The sequence below is a fragment of the Mucor velutinosus genome (genome assembly GCF_035048745.1).
Source record: "Mucor velutinosus strain NIH1002 chromosome Unknown tig00001567, whole genome shotgun sequence".
Lineage (NCBI taxonomy): Eukaryota > Fungi > Mucoromycota > Mucoromycetes > Mucorales > Mucoraceae > Mucor > Mucor velutinosus.
This window is the reverse complement of record NW_027041896.1, coordinates 791,893-812,009: the sequence shown is the minus strand read 5'-3', so window position 1 is coordinate 812,009 and position 20,117 is coordinate 791,893. Positions and strand designations below refer to the sequence as shown.

The 20,117-nt window shown below is 40.7% G+C and overlaps 5 protein-coding genes across 5 annotated transcripts; 2 read left to right on the top strand and 3 right to left on the bottom strand.

Moving 5' to 3' along the window:
• Nucleotides 1-177: 177 nt before the first annotated feature.
• Nucleotides 178-1,735, top strand: ATC70_012140 (uncharacterized protein; the record flags this gene model as incomplete). Its single annotated transcript, XM_064831322.1, has 7 exons — nt 178-211; nt 275-309; nt 360-457; nt 508-744; nt 803-880; nt 935-1,007; nt 1,067-1,735. The coding sequence occupies 7 exons, from the start codon at nt 178-180 to the stop codon at nt 1,733-1,735; spliced, it is 1,224 nt and encodes a 407-aa protein (XP_064688190.1).
• An 828-nt stretch (nt 1,736-2,563) lies between these two features.
• ATC70_012139 (uncharacterized protein) lies at nt 2,564-5,497 on the bottom strand (the record flags this gene model as incomplete). Its single annotated transcript, XM_064831321.1, has 3 exons — nt 2,564-4,429; nt 4,508-4,747; nt 4,838-5,497. The coding sequence occupies 3 exons, from the start codon at nt 5,495-5,497 to the stop codon at nt 2,564-2,566; spliced, it is 2,766 nt and encodes a 921-aa protein (XP_064688189.1).
• A 421-nt stretch (nt 5,498-5,918) lies between these two features.
• ATC70_012138 (uncharacterized protein) lies at nt 5,919-7,545 on the top strand (the record flags this gene model as incomplete). The annotated part of the gene is made up of 7 exons (XM_064831320.1): nt 5,919-5,921; nt 5,976-6,064; nt 6,127-6,602; nt 6,659-6,929; nt 6,977-7,033; nt 7,084-7,226; nt 7,280-7,545. 7 exons carry the CDS (start codon nt 5,919-5,921, stop codon nt 7,543-7,545), a joined length of 1,305 nt encoding a protein of 434 aa, XP_064688188.1.
• A 65-nt stretch (nt 7,546-7,610) lies between these two features.
• ATC70_012137 (uncharacterized protein) lies at nt 7,611-9,532 on the bottom strand (the record flags this gene model as incomplete). Its single annotated transcript, XM_064831319.1, has 3 exons — nt 7,611-7,951; nt 8,016-8,149; nt 8,208-9,532. 3 exons carry the CDS (start codon nt 9,530-9,532, stop codon nt 7,611-7,613), a joined length of 1,800 nt encoding a protein of 599 aa, XP_064688187.1.
• A 5,252-nt stretch (nt 9,533-14,784) lies between these two features.
• On the bottom strand, nt 14,785-19,956 carry ATC70_012136 (uncharacterized protein; the record flags this gene model as incomplete). Its single annotated transcript, XM_064831318.1, has 1 exon — nt 14,785-19,956. One exon carries the CDS (start codon nt 19,954-19,956, stop codon nt 14,785-14,787), a length of 5,172 nt encoding a protein of 1,723 aa, XP_064688186.1.
• Between the last annotated feature and the right edge of the window lie 161 nt (nt 19,957-20,117).

The window sequence follows — 20,117 nt, the reverse complement described above, 5'->3', positions numbered from 1 at the left end:
TCTATCAAGCTTTCTTCTTTGAACGAACGAAAAAGGGAATGAAAAGTGCACAATGGGCAGCGATGCTCATTTAATGCAAACAGGCTATGCACACACCCCTCTCTTGTTTGAACAATGAACGAAATACAAGTCCTCTGTCTATTCTCTTTCTTTCCACAACATATACAGACAACACTCATGGCCAAAGGAAGAGAAAAGAGAACAAGGCGAGGTAGGATATCGCCATTAAAGACAACGTAATCGACTGTTTCATTAATTGGATAGTACATATCAGAAAAGCTCACTCGCAAACAACGACGAGCCATGGATGTAACTAGGTGACAACTAGCATGTAGAATGCCTTTGCTGACATGAAGTAGAAACCCCTCTTTGGCGACCCAGAGAATCTAGATTCACAGCTAAAAAACCTTGGACTATGTACAAAGAGCATCACAGGCGATGGTAACTGTTTATTCAGGTATGTAAACATCATAGGCGTGTGCTTGCTGTATTGACCATTGTCAACAGATCGCTGTCAGATCAGTATTATGGCCATGATGGAAACCACAAGGCTATCAGACAGGAAGTGTGCCAGTATCTTCGAGAAAATGAAGAGACATACAAGTTTTTCGTAGAAGACGATCAATCTTTTGAACATCATGTTGAGTGCATGTCTCAAGATGCAACGTTTAGTGGAAATATGGAACTGGCAGCATTCGCAAAACTGAAAAAGGTTGATATCAAAGTGTATCAGCCGGGCATGATGTGAGTTTGTGTATCCTTTTAGGCATCAGCACTATAGCCTAATGCTTGAAATGTGTAGCTATGTAATCAATGGTGTCGATGATGAAGATGAAAAGGTGGAAGAAGAGGAAGAGCCAAGGCAGATACTACATATTGCGTATGTATCCTAGTCAAACAAGTATGAGCTGTGGATTGACAAGCATATACACAGATATCACAGTTGGGAGCACTACAGCTCTGTAAGGAACATTGATGGGCCTTATTCAGGACCACCAGAAATCAAGGTACCGATTACACTCGCATACACATGGCATGTATACCTAAATCAAAAATTCGCTGATAGACCATGGAGCAGAGTTTAGATAATGACGAAACTTTTAAAAAAGAGGATGACATCGAAGAGGACAAGGATGAAGAGCTCAGTTCAAAAGAAAAAGTTGTCAGAAGCGCCTTTCCTGATGCGAGTATACGTAAAATTCGAAGATTATTGATCAAGCATAAGGGGGATCCTGACAAGGTCATCGATGCAATGTATGAATTGGAGCACAACGAGCCAGCGAAAGCAGATCCAGCGACTGTTGGTACTCCAGATGAAGCGAGCACATTAACACAAACACCAGAGGAGACCATTCCGATGAAGACACTAGAACAAAAAGAGCAAACTACTGCCATTCATGATAATATTTCAACAAACGTGCCTGTTCTCCAAGACATACCTGAACAAACTCCTGGCGAGGAACTTTTAGACGAGACCAAAGAAGAAAAGGATCCTCAGAATGTGCTTGAAAAGCCATCAGAAGCACCACCAGTAAAACCCAAGAAACTATCAGCAGCAGAGCGTAAAAAAGAGCAAAAGAAACGACAAAAGGAAAACAAACTCATGAAAGATAGAGCTAAAGCAGCTCGCAAGGCCGGCTACAAACAACAAGCAAAGCCTCAGGATGGTCAAGAGCAAGATACCTCTTCCGACATTGTAGCTGCCTCGCAATCAATGAAGGAAATGTACATTTAAGCTTATAAATCAACAAGACTTATCCAGTAGAGATACATACGGAAACATACAATGCAATGTATACCAATGTATCGCTATGTTTATAGATGGATAAAACGACACATTTTCCTTTGCTCAAGCAGAATTTATAACTCCTTATCAAGTTGCAGTAAATCATTCGAGATTTGAGACACTATAAAGGCTTTGAAAGTATACATTTGTGTTTATTCAGCAAATTATCATGACAAATGTTTTTTTTTTAGAGTAAAGTCATTCGAGCTAATTATTTACTCTGTATATATCTACAGCAAAATCCAACTTGGGATGCTTGTAAAATCCAAACTCTTCACAGGCTGGATTTTCCTTGTCAATCCAAATGGCACATCCTTCACCAGTAAACCAGTCGCCAACTCCAGCATAATGTAGATGCAGTTCCACTACTACGCCATATTGGTTCAAATATCTCAAGACTTCATCATAGTATTTAGAGGGATTGCTCAACTTGTCAATGTCGTATATCTAAATACGATAGACACCGTTGGGATAAGCAATTCTATCCAGTGTTTTTGACACCTGAATTGTCTGTTCGTTGAGGATAAATGGGCGTTTCAAAGCTTGTACTCTTGTTTTTTCACCTGGGAAACCAATTTCAATAAAGGGATATTGCACTTCAAAAGCTTGTGATATATTTATTGCGATTTTTTTTTCTTCTAAATACAAAAAAGTTACGGATACGATGAAATAATAGGTGAATAAAGATTAAAAAAAAAAAGAGGAACTACAGAGAGCGATGGCTCTTATGACAATTGTAAGAAAAGTGATTTGAAATAATGTGTGTATATAAGGCATTTACTCCTTCTTGGCAGCAGCAGCAGCAGCTTCCTTTTCAGCTCTTTTAGCTTCTCTGGCAGCCTCTTTGGCAGCATCTCTTGCTTCTCTAGCAGCTCTCTCCTCGGCTCTTCTCTTATCTTCAGCAGCACGCTTCTCCTCGTATTCCTTGTGCTTTTGCTCTCTTTCCTTTCTCTTTTCTTGCTCCTCCTTTTCGTATTCGTAGAGTTCCATGAGTTCTTCCTTGGCGGATTGAGCATCCTTCTTACCACCACGCACAGTGATCTCATCAGGGTTGGTAGGGGAGGGAGAAGAGGGACTTTCATCACCACGGTTACCTGATTTAGGGAATTTGATAAAGACATTGTACTTGTCTTCGAGCTTCTTGACATAGCGGCCACTGGGACCAATCAAGAAACGATGAAATGCCTTGGGAACCTTCAGGGACAATGTCACTTGGTCAGCCAAATTAGAGACTTGGGAATTGATGCGTTCCTTGGCAGCTTCGACATTGATCTTGGGGCCTTGGATAACAACCTTGACAGGTTCGGCATTCTTCTTGTCCTTCTTACCGGTAACAGTCTTTTCCTCAGACTTGTTGTTCTCTCCAATATCAATCTTGACACCAAGATCATCCTTGAGCTTGTTGATGTGGATACCAGCCTTACCAATGATATGAGCTGAAAAGTTGGCAGGAATAAAGAACTCGGCAGTGTAGGGCTTAGCAAAATCGTCTTGTTGGACAGCATCAAAGGCCTTTTGAAGGGAAGCCATCACCTGGTTGACATCCTTGGTGAGACCACGCACCTCAACCTTTTCCTTGGGACCGAAACGGACAACAGCCTCAGTTTCACCAATGATGGCGTTCAGAGTAGTGCCCTTGGGACCACGAAGGGCATCGTGGAATTGGATGGGGATATTGGTGCTCTTGGAGATGTAATCAGAAGAGTCAGCAGCAAGCTTCTTCAATTCAGCAGAGGCCTTCTCGATGGCAGCCTTAGCATCAGACTTGTCATCGCCAATGTAGACGATCAAGATGGTAGGGGAGTTTTCACTTTCTGTAGGAACAGCAAGACTGACATTGTTGTTGGATTGAATGCGGTCGATAGCAGCACGGTGGGTGGTGAGAATGTATTGTTGAAGATAGACTTCAATGTCGACAGAGCCAAAGAGATCAGGAGTCAATTCACGGGCAATGTTGGAGATAGCCTTTTGTGCAAGAGCAGCATCCTTTTCAACCTTGCTGACAAAGTCGAGATTGACCTTTCTAATCATCTCATCCCAGGTAGGAATGCCAACTTCGACATTGTGCTCCTTTTCAACCTTCTTAAGACTGTTCTTGGCCTTCAAGTATTGGATAGCACAGCGAGCATACTTGATGGAGTTTTTACCATGGGATTTGTAGTTTTCAGCCAAGTCGAGGAAAACGACATGATGAGAACGAGCCTTCTCCATAATGACAGTTAAGCCCTTGACCAAATCAGCATCTGGGCCAATAATGGTGACATTCTCGGAGGGATCATCAAGAGGAGGGATCTCCACAGTACAATTGGATTCAGCCAAGATCTCCTTGAGGGTTTCGCCGTTCTTACCGTAAAGATACTTGTGCTGCTGCTTGGGAATGCTAATGGCAACAGAGCGGGTGGACTTTTCAATGTCGGCATAAGCGTTTTCCAAAGCTTGCTTGGCTGCTTGCACCTTTTCCTTATCACCGGTGATGGAAATAGCAGTTACACGGTTAGTATTACCATCCACAATTACAGCAGGGATGTGGATCTTGACATTGTATTCCTCCTCCAACTTTTTGATGTTGCTGTTTTGAGGGCCAGCAAGGAAAAGGTAGTATTTGCTATCCAAGTTGTCGATCTTGATGGTCTGCTTGGCAGCCTAGGAGTGGTAAAAAAAAAAGAACAATCAATATCTCGTACTGCGCTTGCACACTGTTACACACTAATAATTGCTTACCTTTTCACCAACAATCTTTTCAATTTCCTCCTTGGCCATTCTGATGCCTTGAGCATCGCCCATAATGGTGACAATGACAGCCTCATCAGAATCCTCGTCATGGTGAGCAAACTCCTCATCTTCTTTGCGAGGAAAGTTGATGCGGGTGTTGGAGAGAGCTTCAATTTGCTTGAGATTGGCACCCTTGGCACCAATAATGAAACGACGCGTGTTGGCAGGAACTGCAATCTCGACAGTACGCTAGATGACACACACACACACACACACACACACGCATACGCAATAGGTCAATACCTTGTATCAATCTAAACAACGCTAATTCAAACTTACCTTGACGACAAGACCAGCAATCAATTCTCTCTTGGCTCTGGCAACATCGTTGGGAGTACCTTGAATGAGGAAGGTGGTGGTGCCAGAACGGTTGGTTGAGGCAATGATGTTGGTACCTGTCTTGTTGATGACTTGTTGAATCACATCAGCACTGCTCTTGAAACCAAGAGGCTTGCTGGCCATGTTGGAAATCTGTTGGTTAGCAGGCAACTCGAGAACATCAGTAACTTGGGTGGCAGCAGACTTCTTGACACTACCAGAAGCAGGAGCCATAGGTCTTGAGCGGGGCGAACCAGAGGCGGCTTGAGGAGCCTTCACGCGAGAAGAAGCAGCAGAGGACCAGCCACTAGCGACAGGAGCGCGAGGAGAAGCAGAGAGAGAAGGGAAAGCAGACTCAGAGTTCAAGTCGAGCTTCTTCTTGGTAGCAGGTTCCTTCTTGGGAGCAGGGATGGAGGAGATGGGCTTACCAATGGGAGTGGGAAAATCGCCAGCAATGAGAGGTTCATAAGCAGAGTTATCCATAACAACAACAGGATCATCAGGGGAGGGGACGAAAGGATCTTGTTCAACTTGGTTGGTGGAAGGATTAGCAGCTTGGGCGTGGAGAAGAGCTAATTTAGCAGCAGGAGACAAATTATCCAAAGATTCGTTTGAGGTCATTGTTTAAGAAGAGAGAGGGAGAGAGAGAGAGATGTACCGTGTTATGAATAGAGAAAAGATATAGAATATGAGCCTTTCTTGCAAGTGTTGATTTCTTTGTTTCGTTTTTTTCGATGCAAAATAGTGGAAAAAAGAAAGAAAGAACAAGAGTAGCTTGTTGCAACAAATAAGCTTATTCACATTTGACCCTTCAAAAGCTGCTGTCTTTTTTTCCCTCCATTTTACTGACCAATGATACCCTTACAAAACTGTTATAACGTGTCTGATGGAAGGTAGCTCAAGTGGACTTTCAAACTCGAGATTGGCGTTCGCTTCTTCTCTCATCCTGCTCGACATTTGCACCATGCTATTTCTCCTTCTACATGTAGCGAATCTAATAGCCACATCTCAATTCATCAATCGACATGTACCTGAACCTTACATGGTAACAAAACGCACAAGATGGCCATCATCTCATATGCTCATGTTTCTATAATAGGACGAGATATTTCACGTACCTCAGGCACAGCAGTATTGTCATGGTGATTACTACACCTGGGATCCAAAACTAACAACACCACCAGGGCTGTATGGCATGCTAGTACCTATAATGTTTGATCTGTCGGCATGCTGACATTAAGTTGCTCTAGGTATCTGGCCAGTAATGGGATGGCCTGGATAGGTGGCATGTTTGGCTATGATTTCTGTACTGTAAATACATTGCGTTTCACAAATATACTGTTCTCAATTGGATTGTATTTCACTCTGATCTCTCTGGTCATCACGTTGCATCCAGCCATCAAGCATGACTGGAGAACACACATGTATGCACTGACATTGACATGGTTCCCTGTTGGCTTCTTCTACAACTTTCTATACTACACTGATCCTGGATCCACATGGCTAGTCTTGCAGTCTTATTTACTAGCGAAAAAGAAGAGATACAGACTTGCCGGTATTATCAGTATGGCTTCACTGACATTTCGTCAAACCAATGTCATCTGGCTGTGCCTTTTTATGATGGTAACCATCATAGATATCCTAAGCCATGTCAGCAATAGCAAAAAGAACGAAGATACCAGCATTGCATTGTACAATCCAGCATGCGCATCGATCCACCAGCCAGGTAAACTAATTCAGGGCCATTAAGAGCCATCCGGTCAATCTAACCGCACTCATCAGCACAAGCAATGCAGTCTATTTACAGCCTCGTTGCCAACACGCTGGTGAACATTAGGATTGTGCTACCTGCCATCTGGACCTTTCTATTGGGCATGGCCTCATTTGCTTTATTTCTGGTTTGGAATGGCGGCATCGTCTTGGGCGATCGCTCAAATCATGTTGCTGGCTTGCATTTCCCTCAATTGTTCTACTATTCATCCTTCTTGTCGTTCTTTGCAGCTCCTTGGACATTGTCTCTGGCATCAGTATTGAAGCTGCTTAGCATCAAGAGGTAAATCCCCTGTCAAAAAGTCATCCTTCCAAGCTGATGTGTATTAGTTTTGTTTATGGTATCGCATCCACTCTGCTGACATTATTTTTTGTCCATCGATATACGTGAGTAGTATTGGAATTCTACCGACCTCTAATACTGATCTGTTTGCTAGACATGAGCATCCCTTTCTCCTGAGCGACAATCGACATTACACCTTCTATGTATGGCACAAGATCTACAGGCGCCACTGGACCGTGCGCTACTTGCTTTCTCCTGTGTACACAGTGAGTGAATTCTTGAACATCCAGGCATTTGGTAAGCTGGGAACCACTGGATAACAGACCAGCAGCACTGACTCTTGTATATAGCTAATCATACAAGCTTTTTACTGGTTGTTGGGTACTTGGTTGCACTTGTACTCACTCTAGTCCCGTCACCGTTACTTGAATTCCGTTACTTCATCATTCCGTTTCTGTTTTATATGGTGCATATTCCACCCCCCACTCAAACACCACGCACGATCCTTGGCCTGGGGTTATATTTCTCTATCCATCTTGTTACTGTCTATCTGTTTGTGTACAAACCTTTTGTGTGGACAAATCAGCCAGATCAATTACAACGATTCATGTGGTAATAAAAAAAAACAGTGTTTATTATGTACTTGAGCATTGCATTACAGTGATTACGAAGGGTGAATAATTATCGTTTGCGTCTGTCGTCATCGCTGTCGCCATCGTCTTCACGTGCTCTCTTGCCCTTCTTTGCCTTGTTCAAGAAGGTATCCAAGCCAAAGACATCTTTATCGACCTTCTTTGGTTGGGCCAATGTCTCCTTTTCAAATTCAACAGGTCCACTAGAGCTTTCTCCACCTTCAGTGCCTTGGAATCCTTTACGAACGCCAAATTTGTCCTGTCTAATGGATCTTTCGAGGTCGTCTGCATTGGTGCTGCCCAACACTTCAGATTCATTGTTGTCGCCTCTAAATCTGTAAATGGATGATCCTGATTGATTGAACAATGGCTTATCGTATGTGTTGTATGCTATTCAAGAATAAAACAACGTAAGTAGGCCAGCAGAGCACTCTTCAAGTCAAATATCGCGTACCATCGTCATCTTTGAAACCAGATCCAATACCCTCAGACTGATTGAACAATCTTGCATCATACATGCTCTCTTTGCTCAGAGATGGTTTAGCCAAACCCAATGCAATCTTTTCAGAGATATCACGGCCAGATTCACTGTACAAAAAGAGTGAGTATACACTCTACTAACCCAAAAATGCCATCAAAAACCTACCGAGCAAGATGCTTCGCCTTTGCTTCTGTACCCATTTTGCTCATGCGCATCTCCCTTTGTCTTTGCTTTTGACGCTCATGTCTCAGTTGATCACGTTCTCTTGCCTTTTCCTCATCGCTATCTTCAACAGCACGTCTCACTGGAGACTCATCCTCACTATCAGATTTGTCGGATCCAGATTCGTCAGAGCTGTCATAGTCTACCATCAGTGATGAAGCGGAAGGTCGGTTGGCGTTTGCAGGTGCTGTGTCTGCAGCAGATGTGGATGGCTTGAAACCAGCTCTCTCTTCACGGGCCTTTTGTGCAAGTTGTCGAAGTTTATCCTCTTCAGCTTCCTTTTGCTTTTGTGCTAGCTTTTGCTGCATCAAGTTTCTCTGTCTCACCTCGTCACGAGCGTGTCTATCAGCAGCGTACAAGGCCTCAGAGAATTTGGCGAAATTGTCATTGATGGTCAATTCCTGCAGACCACGGCCATCAGCAGCTAAACGTTTATCGAGTGGAATGGTATAACCTTTGGTGTTCTTCCAATTAGAAACACAAGGAGGAATGACCCATTCGGCTTGCTCTTTTGCTGTTAGTTTACGAGGTGGTGAGTGCATAACTGGGGCTGGTGGTGAGGGTGGTCCACGAGGCACTTTTTTGTGTAAATGGCTAGGTGGCTCCATGGGATCGCTGGGTGCATCCACCATACGAATGATTCTTTGTTTGGCGCCAGAGTTGAATCCTTCTCCAGCTTGGCTCTGTGAAGGTGTATAACGAATGTAAGTAGGATCCTTGTTGGTGCCACTGCCGTTGGGCGGTCCCACATTTTTGGGTTGTAGTGCTTTGATTTTGGTGTTGACAATCTTTTCGAGTGCTAATCTCGTCTTTTCAGCTACGCTTTGTACTTCTTCTTCGCCAGGTCTGTCCATCACTAGTTTGTCGACATCCATATCTTTGCGTTCGTTGATGGGAACCATGTCTTTGTAGGAGCTGTGAACAATGCGATCATCACTATGACCTTGTCTTGCAATAGCGTCGTATTTCACATTGCCATCTTCGTCTACTTGCAGTGTCAAAGCACCTCCTTTACGATCGGCAGATGCTTTCTGATCTTTGCGACCCATATTGAGAGGATATTGTGCAATGTGGATCTCTGGAAAAGCGCCGCCATTTCCGAAATCCTCAGAAACTCGAGGTCTGAAGCTCTTACGCTGACCATAGGGTGGAATACGGCTTTGAGTTGACTTGGTGATGAGCTGGTTTAGTTGCTTCTCCAACTGGGGTGCAGCGGATGGTGCTGAAGCTAACGTTTGACGAGGTTTTGGCAAAAGACTGGCTGTCATTTAGTAAATGCACATCTTGTTGATTTGCTGGATGTATATACTTACCTTGAAAGCGAAGCCATTTTTCAATATAATTTAATAGAATTGAAGAAAGAAAAAGAAATTGTCGTAAAAGCAGAATAGGACAAATTTTTTGTACACTACCACCAACCAAATGCGTCACCCTGTTTCCATTGAAGGCAATGGAAAATTATAGCTATTGGATGAAGCTATGAAACGACTGCTTTTCATGAGTATACAAGTGATGGATGGCACTTTGAATCCTCAAGGTTAAGCCTTGCATCTCAATCTTGATAGAAAGATGGGCTAGTTGGGGCAATCGATAAGGCAGAGCATTAAAACTATAGAATGTCTTTGATTGCCACTGGAAAGAACGGCATTTACTAGCGTATGTTTTCGGTATATCATTTTAAGTGATTGCATTATGTCTTTCAACTTCAAATCGCAAGCAGATGGACTGATTAAACTGGTGGATGAAAAGTACCCTATCGTTTACATACTAGGCATGATGTATGTTGCTTAGTACTCATAGTCGACCACTACTAAAATTGCTCTTTGTGTATAAAAGTGCTGATCGTCGTTCCATTCTCTCTAACCTAAGAACAGCTAAATGATCCATCATGGATATCACCCACAGAAAACACAGTGCTGGTCAATCTTTTGGAGAGCTCGCCGTCCTTGGAAGCTCTTTCCAAGCAAACGACGTTTCCAATGACTATCCATGTCAAGCCATGCCAGAACTTGTCCAAGCTCGAATTGCCAACTGGGTTAGGAGTGAATGCTACTAAAGAAGATCCTCTGGATTTCAGAACAGTCTACATAGCAGAGAGGTTAACGCTGAAAGAAATGTCATCATAGCCAATTAGTATTACTCATGTGTTTTTGTGCATGACAACTTATAGCAACAATATCACCGCATAGCAAGCAATAATAAATGTGTGTTTAATTGTCACTATATGTGTAAGCGCTGTAGCTCATCGATATCATTAGACATTTGTTCATCACTTTCGCTAATATTTTTCTGCAAAGAGATTGTGAAATCGAATAACTTTGTAGCAGTATGTATTTTCAGCAGAAAAAAAAAGTATACTCATTAAAGCACAAAACACTGCACTATAGCTCTCAGCAGTAAAAGCGTTTATTTGGTCGCGAAATAGTTAGCATTGATAAATTCGTAATATTAAAGTCGACGAAATAATCAGTTATCAATTGTATGTAAAGCAAAAGCAAACAGCTTCATTATTACATGGCATCTTACTAGCTTAGCCTAGATATGATGAATTCCTGGTCAATGTCTACCATGTTGATATGGTATATAAATAGCTGGCCACTGGAACCATACTAATTAATGGTATGGCTAGTTGAGACATTACCTAAGGTGATATGTTTCATATATTATAGGTGGATCCCGACATCTTGACATTACTAGGGAGATTGATTCTATCGTAGTTCCTGAGACGTCTGTGCATACACAATTAACAGGACCTGTAAACATGGATGTGATGTTGATATATCAGAATTGAATAGTCAGTAAAATTAAATTTCAATTAAAAGATACCATTCTATTGATACATGATTTGGCTACCTTTATACTTGTTGGGATGAAGCTTCATTGTTATGTTTGATGGATTGCTGGTGGACAGTTGGACCAAAATAGGAAATGCTGCGATTCTTCACTTTGATAGATCAGATGTAATACGACAAGCATCATCTATGTTACTACACTGTTAAAGTGGCTTGATTGAGGAGAAAGTGAATATAGCCTAAGATGTATGCTTGTATGCGTCAAGAAGCATACTGTTGTGCTGAAGAAATACGTATATAACTTCTCCACTACCGCATAATATCAAGTTTAAGAAACATCCCTTACATGCTACTGTTTAATACATGCTAGATCAAATGATTACATCTTATTCCATAGTTTTAAATAAAGTACTTGAATTATATTCATTTGGCTACCATTTTATTACAAATACAAAATCATGGTATTAAATGACAGATCAACAGGAAATCAACTAGTTACAACCCTTTGGTGCTTCGGCCCCTGAGCCAATCAAATCGCTTGAAAACTCCGCTGACCTAAAAAAAATTTTGCGAGGGTTTCCCCCTGTTTTGATGTGAGGCAAAATTTTAAGCGCCGCTATAATAGCACTATAGCCGCTGCTATCATCAAACTTCCCCCAAGTGCTAGAGCATGCCTTACTTACACCACCTAGCTTTAAATTCAGGCATTGAGGCCCTCAATCATCACTAAAGTAAGTAGTGATAACCAAGTGGAGGCAGCCTATCTACCTCCTAGCCTCGGATAGAGTCTTGTTGAGCTTCAGGGATAGGCTCATCCACACAACGTAAAAAAAGGTATGCTTCAAAGAAACATAATAGTAATAAAAGAAAGAAGAAAAGAACATACTACTATAGGACTATAATAGTACGTAGGCAAAAATGGACACTCACACAAAGTGAGTCAAAGAAAAGCATAAGAAATACAACATTAGAGATGTTCAGAACAGCTCGTTTTTGTTGCAACAAAAATGCATACATGAGCAACATGCATGGTAATAGTCAGATGTAAAGCAACACAAACACGCACAACTGCAAAAGCAACAGTGGTATTATAAGTCTGCAATAGAACATAATGACTAATGTTGATTCATGTGAAGCCATAGAGGCACCACAACCAACAAAAGAAAAAGAAAAACGCAACAAAGAAAACATCATGAATGCATTATCATGAGAAAGGAAGCAATAATACAAACGTTCAAAGAAGTTTTATATCATTGCGACCTGAAGAAAGAAGATACTTACCACCTACCGCCACCACAGATAGACCAGAGAATGCGCAATCACCGGATATAGACCAGAGAACGAGCATGCACCAAAGACAATAGACTAGGAAAGACCATATTAGCAGGAGCAGTAATACCAGCAGTAATACCAGCACCATAGAAAAACCAAAGAACGAACGACACCAGAGATCACACAAAGACCAAAGAACGAGCGACATCAGCAGAGGCTAGACAAAGACCAAAGAAGCAGACAGCAGAGACATCAGAAAAGGAATGGCAGCAGCATCCACGTCAAACAAGCAAAAAAAATTATCAAAAAAAAACCTAATAAACAAATTCAATTAGTGTTAATTCTATTATGCCTTCCAGTGCTCGTTATCAAACGGTACCTAACATACTCCACTTCAAAGAAGCAGCACCAAGTATCTCACAGTACAATACAGCGTTATCAGAAGCTAGAGTGCTATTATTAATAAACGCTTTCCAAAATCACCATGGTTTGATACTAAACGCGTTTTGCAAAAAGGGGAAAAAAAATTGGAGGGTATAGAAAAATGAGAGGGTGCCCTATCTGACGTCACGGCCAGTGAGTTTGGTCTCAGTCTTTTGCCGTAGCAGCAGTAAACGCGGCAATTTAATTTGAATTTGTGTAATGGGTATTTTCGTGTTCAAACTTAACTTGATCTCACATCCTTTAAACGTTTTTGCTAAATTTGACTATGAAAACTGTCATTGCCACACCCAACTTTCTAATACATCTCTAGAGAACTAAAGAAGTCGCATCGAATGGTGCTAATTACTTTCAACTTTCGGACAAAAAACAATGAGCAATTTGCAAAAATATGAAAACAGGTTTTCTGTAAATATATCAAAATCTAACATATAAAAGTCTCTTGAAAAGAATTTCCAGTGCTGCATTTCATCTTTACAATCAATTTGATCCAATATGTATTATAGAAAAATTCTTCATTTTTGGTGTGAAAATTGCGATCGTTTGACTTTCAGAAATTTTCCTTTGCTAGTACTCATGTAAAAATGAGAATTTTCATGAATTTGCAATGACCCAAAAAAAATTTCGATAAAGCATCCCTAAATAAAGCGCAGTCAAGAGGAGCCGTTTAGTGCTATTCTAAGCGCCCAAAACGCTTTATAGCATGAGTTATTCGTGTTTGAAAAGGGCTATCTTTGAACAAGATTCGACCTAAAAAGAGAGCGTAGTAGGTTGTGCTGCCAAAGAAGTAAGCAAATTACAGCTCTGTCTGATGACCCAGATATTTTACATTGTACGAAACTCAATTCCTAAGTGACAGGAGCTTTTATTTTGATCCTATAGTGCAAATCTTTCTGTTTCGAATGCGCGGTTACCGTAATTTTAAGACTTGGGCGTCAATGATATTATGCAAATATGAATCCAACTACTTGCTCGGATTGAAGTAGATGCTCATTAGATCAGCAGCAAGACACTTTTGATACTCGTCTATAACAAAGATGCCATATCTAGTCGTAAAACTAGACATAATAACGTGTATCTGTGGAATTTGAGGCTTTATAAACTAAAATTCACGGAAAAAAAAAAGAATAAAAAAACAGTAAAGTCGACTTGATAAAGGTATGTTTTATTATCAAACTGACAGGTGTAAAATAAACTAAAGTCTCTCTACTGGCCAGGTAGATGATCCTTCTTATATACTACAACAATGGATAAGAGTTCTATTAATTAGATTGACAAATAAGTCAACTCAGATCAACTAATGTCTAATCATACTAAAAGACAACTCCAGCAAGCTCATCATGATTTAGCTTTTGCCTGGATGAATAATTAGACTCTCATCCGAAGTACCCTGATCTATCCTTTCTATAAGGACAATTAATATCGATTGTTATGTCAAAATACAATGTAAAATTGAATCTGCCAAAGAATTACACTTTTATTGAGAATGCATCCCAAGGATGCATTTATATACTTTTCATTATGCTAGGGTTTACAGCATGACGATGAACTATAATACAAATAGGTTTACTATCTACCCAACAATTGATTTGTAAATCATGATTAGCATGATTTACCCAAAGGACCTAAGAATAGCCTAAAACCTTTAGTGTGAGACCTTGCTATGACATTTGATATAACACCACCCCACACCAGCATAAGACACATGCGAAACTTGGACATAACCATTGTTGTAGTAGATTGTAGTTGTAGTAGTTCATATAGTATATAATAGGCCGACATAACAAAAAAAGAAAAAAAAAAGAAAACCATCATTAATATATGACAATCTGGTGCATGTTACTGCTTGATTAATCTTATGTATAGTAAACATGAATTGCATATATAACTTATGTATAGATTATTGGTATAGATAATTAATCATTAGGGCAACCGTTAAAAACCTATACACATCCAAAACCCGATGGGACAAAAGGAACTGTGAACAGGAAAAGGTATAGCCTTTCACCAAACAATTATACATCATCTTTAGCTAATAACCTTTCGCGCTTATTTCTTGATTTAGTCTCTCGCGTAGCAATCTCTCGGGTACTCAGAGCTTTCGGTGCCTTGCCCTTAGATGTCTTGCTATTATTAGCATTTACTCGCGCCCAATACTGCTTGACCACATCAGGAGAATCAAACATAGATGGAGGTTCCCATGAATTCCAATCTTCACTATAACCTTTCCATTTTACCAAATACTTGTAATTGGGTGCGCTACCTTTGTGATTGATAATAGCTTCGACGACATACGCATTTGAAGGATTGTCTCTAGTATCACTTGTGCTAATCAACTTGATTTGCTGCGTAGGTACATCTCTAGCTAAGAACGAGTTTGTTCTATCAGTAAGAATATAGCTTCCATTTCTAGTATGACCATGAACGTAAAATGGACCTTCATAATTTGGATCCGTCTTTCTGTTCTTGTTCTCAATATTCTTTATCATCACAGTAGATCCAACAGGATAAGGATTTTCCAAGATTCTGTGTCTCTTTCGAAAGTATTTACTATCCTTATCTTGCGTCTTCATTATCTGATCTCTGATTGCTGGTACAATGATTCTATCGATAAGATCTAGCTTCTCTTTGAATGCTTTCACATCAATTTCTTTCTCATGAAGAACAGGCTTATCTCCTCGATAATCCTTGAACTCATTGGGTAGTCTGTGGAACATTACTACGAATGGCATCATTCCGTGTAATCTCGATCTGTGAACATTTAAGCTTAAGGCTGTTCCATTCAGGTACAGATCCCAATCTTCACTTCGACCTTCCAACATCTTCATGATGATTGTCTTACAATTCTTAACTGCCGCTTCACAGCAACTGTTGCCTTGTGGTGTAAAGGCCAAACTAGCTCTATTCTCCACTCCTGCATGCTTCAGGATCTTTTCCAACAGGACATTGTGAAATTCAGCTCCACGATCATGTCCTACCACCCTAGGGTAGCCTAACAGGGAAAATATGGACACTAATTCCTTTGCAACAGTCGTAGCAGACTTGTCAGGAATAGCACGCAGTACAATAAAACGTGAAAATAGATCCAATACCACAAGGATAAAATTGTTGCCTCTAGGCGTTGTACAATCGAAACCACCTAGATCAAACACAACATGATCCATAATGCCTTCAGGCGCTTCTTGCTTTGGAGGATGATATACATGCTTTGCTAGATTGAACTGTCTGTATTTGTGGCAATTACGGATGTACTGGGTTATATCCTCTCTTAACCCTTTCCAATGCATGTTCAAATCTTGGTGTATTACTTGCTCCATAGCATGTATACCGAAATGGCCTAGCAGATGAGATTTTTCTAATATGCTCTGTTTCTCTTCATCAGTTGTAGGCGTTTGATAAACATCTAAATGACTGACGCAAAAGTAAAAATCTTCATTCTTTCCTTTCAATGAATTCGCATACGCTGTCAACTTAGAGTTATTAAATAGATCAGAAGTCTTATTTGGAATGATTACTTTACTGGAATTGGAGATGCCGGAAGACTCACATGATAAAACTGTGTTCTTATCTTGTGCTCCCTTGATATCTTTTTTCCCCTTTTCCTCTTCATTCAGTACTCTTTGCTTCTTGTTCTTAGTAGCTGCTACTACCTCATCATCATGAGTATTCTTTCTCTTCTTATTACCCTTTTGCTTAACAATATCCTGTTTAATCAATATCTCCCTGTCGAGATCCTTGATGGAACGTGTATTACCACTCTCCACCAGCGTATTGTATGGCCAGAAAAGACGCGACAACGTATCCGCCAATATATTGTTAATACCACTGCAAAACGTAATATCGAAATCCATTTCAAAGATAGTATCATAGTAGTTCTCAACCATTCTATCCAGTTTAGGTTTTGTATGTAAGAACAAAATACCGCGATTGTCTACAAACAAATGAAATGGGCGTCCATACAACCATTGATGGAACTTTTTGAATGCGTACACAACAGCAGCTAATTCACGTTTGGAGCTTCCCCATCGTTGCTCTGATGGTCCCAAACTGCGTGCAATGAAACCAAGATACTTGACTTTATTATTGATTACTTGATACATTGCAGCACCAATTGCATATGCAGAGCTATCCGTTACAACACATATGGGATAATTCAAGTTGGGCACACTCAACACTGCTGAGCTGACTAACAATTCCTGCAACTGCTTCATCAATGCAGTGTGTTCCGGCTTCCATACTTTGGTTATATCATGTGCGTTTCGAAGCTTATCTAGTGGGGCTGTCAATCTTGACAAGCAAGGTAAATTGGATCGAAAGAAATTGATCAATCCAAGGCGAGACATCAGCTCACGACTACTCTTTACGACAGGATCCCAATCCAATACGTTGGAAACCTTTCGTGGATCGAGTGCTAGTCCATTACTAGATAGGCAGAAACCCAAAATATAGATGCTCTTTTGTGCAATATGCATCTTTTCCGTGTTGATACGTAAGTTAGCTCTAGTCAAACGATCAATAACTGTTTTGACAACCTCTGTATGCTTTTGTAGGTCGTTTTCAGTATGGATCGTGACATCGTCGATGAAATGTGTACAGACATTACTTAGATCAGCCAGCAAATTAGAAAGAATTTTCTGGGCATGAGATGAGACCATAGTTAATCCGTAAGGGCAGTGAGAGAAGGACCACGTCAGTCCATTCATGTCGGTAAACGTTAAATAAGGTCTTGATGCCTTAGCTACCTTAAATGCATGGAAACATTGCGATAGGTCGATTACCGTATAGAGGGAATGCTTCGACATTTTACGATGTAAATCACTTATCAAAGGCAATGGGAAACGTTCAAGCTTCTCTGGATCCAATGCATTATTAATCAACCGACAATCAATCACTACACGGTGCTCTTTACCAGTGTATTCGCCCTCACTGTTCTTCTTGCGTACAGTGAAAATGGGAGAGTTATGAGGTGTATTAGGTTTAGCTCGTTTGATCACACCATTTTCACGCCATTTCTCAACTTGCTTTTGGATCACAGGTCGCATTGCTTCAGCAATTGGAAATTGTCTTCGACATGTGTCCGAAAGTGGAGTATCCTTCTTTATAGGCAATCTAATTTCGCTATCAGGCAAATTACAATATGCTTTAGGGCTGATACTAGTGTTTGCATCAATGAATGGCTGTAGTTCATTCATCATCAATTGACGCTCTTCCTTAGATCCATAAGGATCCTCATTTGGTTTGTATGGATTGGGTTCAATATCAGGAATCTCATATCCAATTCGATCAGACCAATCTGCAGCAATATTACCCAATGTAATACCAACTTTATATAATAGATCCATGCCAAACACGCAATGGACATCATCAAATAAGTCAAAAACTTCAAATTTGGAATAGACAACTTTGGAACCATAATTGATCTTTAGTTCCTCTTCAGTTTGTCCTTTACGATTAACAACAGTGTTACTTTGAGCCAGCTTAATAATACCATTTTTATTTACAACATTTAATTGCATGAAATCAAGTAACTTGGGCGAGATTGCACTAAATGTACAACCAGTGTCCAACAAAAACCATGTGTTAACCTTAACACCACTCTTTGATTCTAATATCACAGGTAGATAAAGAAGTCCATTAGTGTCCATGTTATTACTAGGCATCTTTTTGAAATATTCATTATTCAAATGCTTACATTCACTATCAGTATCCATGGATACGACTTCCTCCTTTTGCTTGTCCTTTGTAGAAATTGTGGCAACAGCAAAAGTTTGATCACTTTCCTCATCAGAGGATGATGAATCAGTATCATCATTGGAAGCAGGTCTTGGCACAATCAACTTGCTCTTCTTCTTTGTTATCTTTTTGATATTTTTGGGGTTCTTCTTGCATAATGCCTTATGCGCATACGTAAATGGTGTGAAACCACAATCATAACATTTAAGAACTTCACCAGGACTATCATTCCTCTTTCTTGATTGCTTGTCATGGCGGCGACCAGCACGACGAGTTTTCTTGTTGCTCAACGAAGCAGAGCCCTCAGCACGCTGATGTGCCTTGATCGCATCCTTGATCTTATTGTTCAGTTCAGCATCCTTTCTCTGCTTTTCCTGCCTATAATAATCATCTCTTCTCAACAAATCGTAGGCACTGCGCAACTGTGAGATAGCAAAATCCAAAGTGTCGCTTCCCTTGGAACGGGCTTGTGAAATGCCCATAGACACCGGTCCATACAAGTCGATATCCAGACCACGAAGCAGATAGTCTACCAGAGACGTATTTTCCTTGACTCCCGCTAAGTCCTTCAAGGAGTTAAACCTGTCAATGAAGTCTTCTAGATTGTCACAGTTGTCCAATTTAAGCGTCTTTAGCTTATTGAGTGCAGCTTTTCTTTCTTCTGCTTCCGAAGGGCTATATTTCACCTTGAGCTTGCTCTTGAACTGGCCCCAAGTAATTTCGGGATACTTTTGTATGATTTCTCTTGTCCAGGCAGACATACCCGTGGACATTTTCGGCTTAATAATTCTCTTCCAGTTTGCTTCGATCGACACACCACGAGACTCCAGTACATCCTGGAATTGTTGAAGGCATGCATCCATGGTAGGGTAGACAAACTTCTTGTTGTTAAACTTGTGTCCTTTCCATTGAATATATGGCGTATCTGGAGGTACTATGCTATTAGCAGCATTGGAATAGGCCATAGATGGGGAGAGCATTGGAGTATCATCAAACAACAAATCGTAGTTTTCCTTAGCCATGATCAATTGGCGTTTCAGGGCCCCAGCATTGGATGCAAGCGTGCCATCCTCAGGCATAGTGATAGACAGCCTTGTAGCCTCAAAAAGCCTTCTCCTCAACATCTTGATGTCCCTGGCCATGCTAGCCTGATGATCCATTCCCAAGGGTTGGATCTCACTATCGAAATCAAATTCCAATAGCTCACCACTATCATTCATGATAGTATCATTATCAAGAGTTGACAGAGCGTCATCGCTCAATGCCTGATCAATGCGAGCGTCTTCGCTACAAGCATCAATACCATTATGCAGAGCATCATTGCTCAATGCATTGCTATGTTCATTTTGTAGAGACGACAAAGATGAACCAGAACCAAAACTTGCATCTCCCGATGCAGAGCGATGACCAACACCAGCTCCAACAGAAACAGTAGTAGGGTTTGCGTTATTCATAGTAGTAAGTGTAAAAAATTTATGGGATTCAAAAAAGTGTTATGTCAAAATACAATGTAAAATTGAATCTGCCAAAGAATTACACTTTTATTGAGAATGCATCCCAAGGATGCATTTATATACTTTTCATTATGCTAGGGTTTACAGCATGACGATGAACT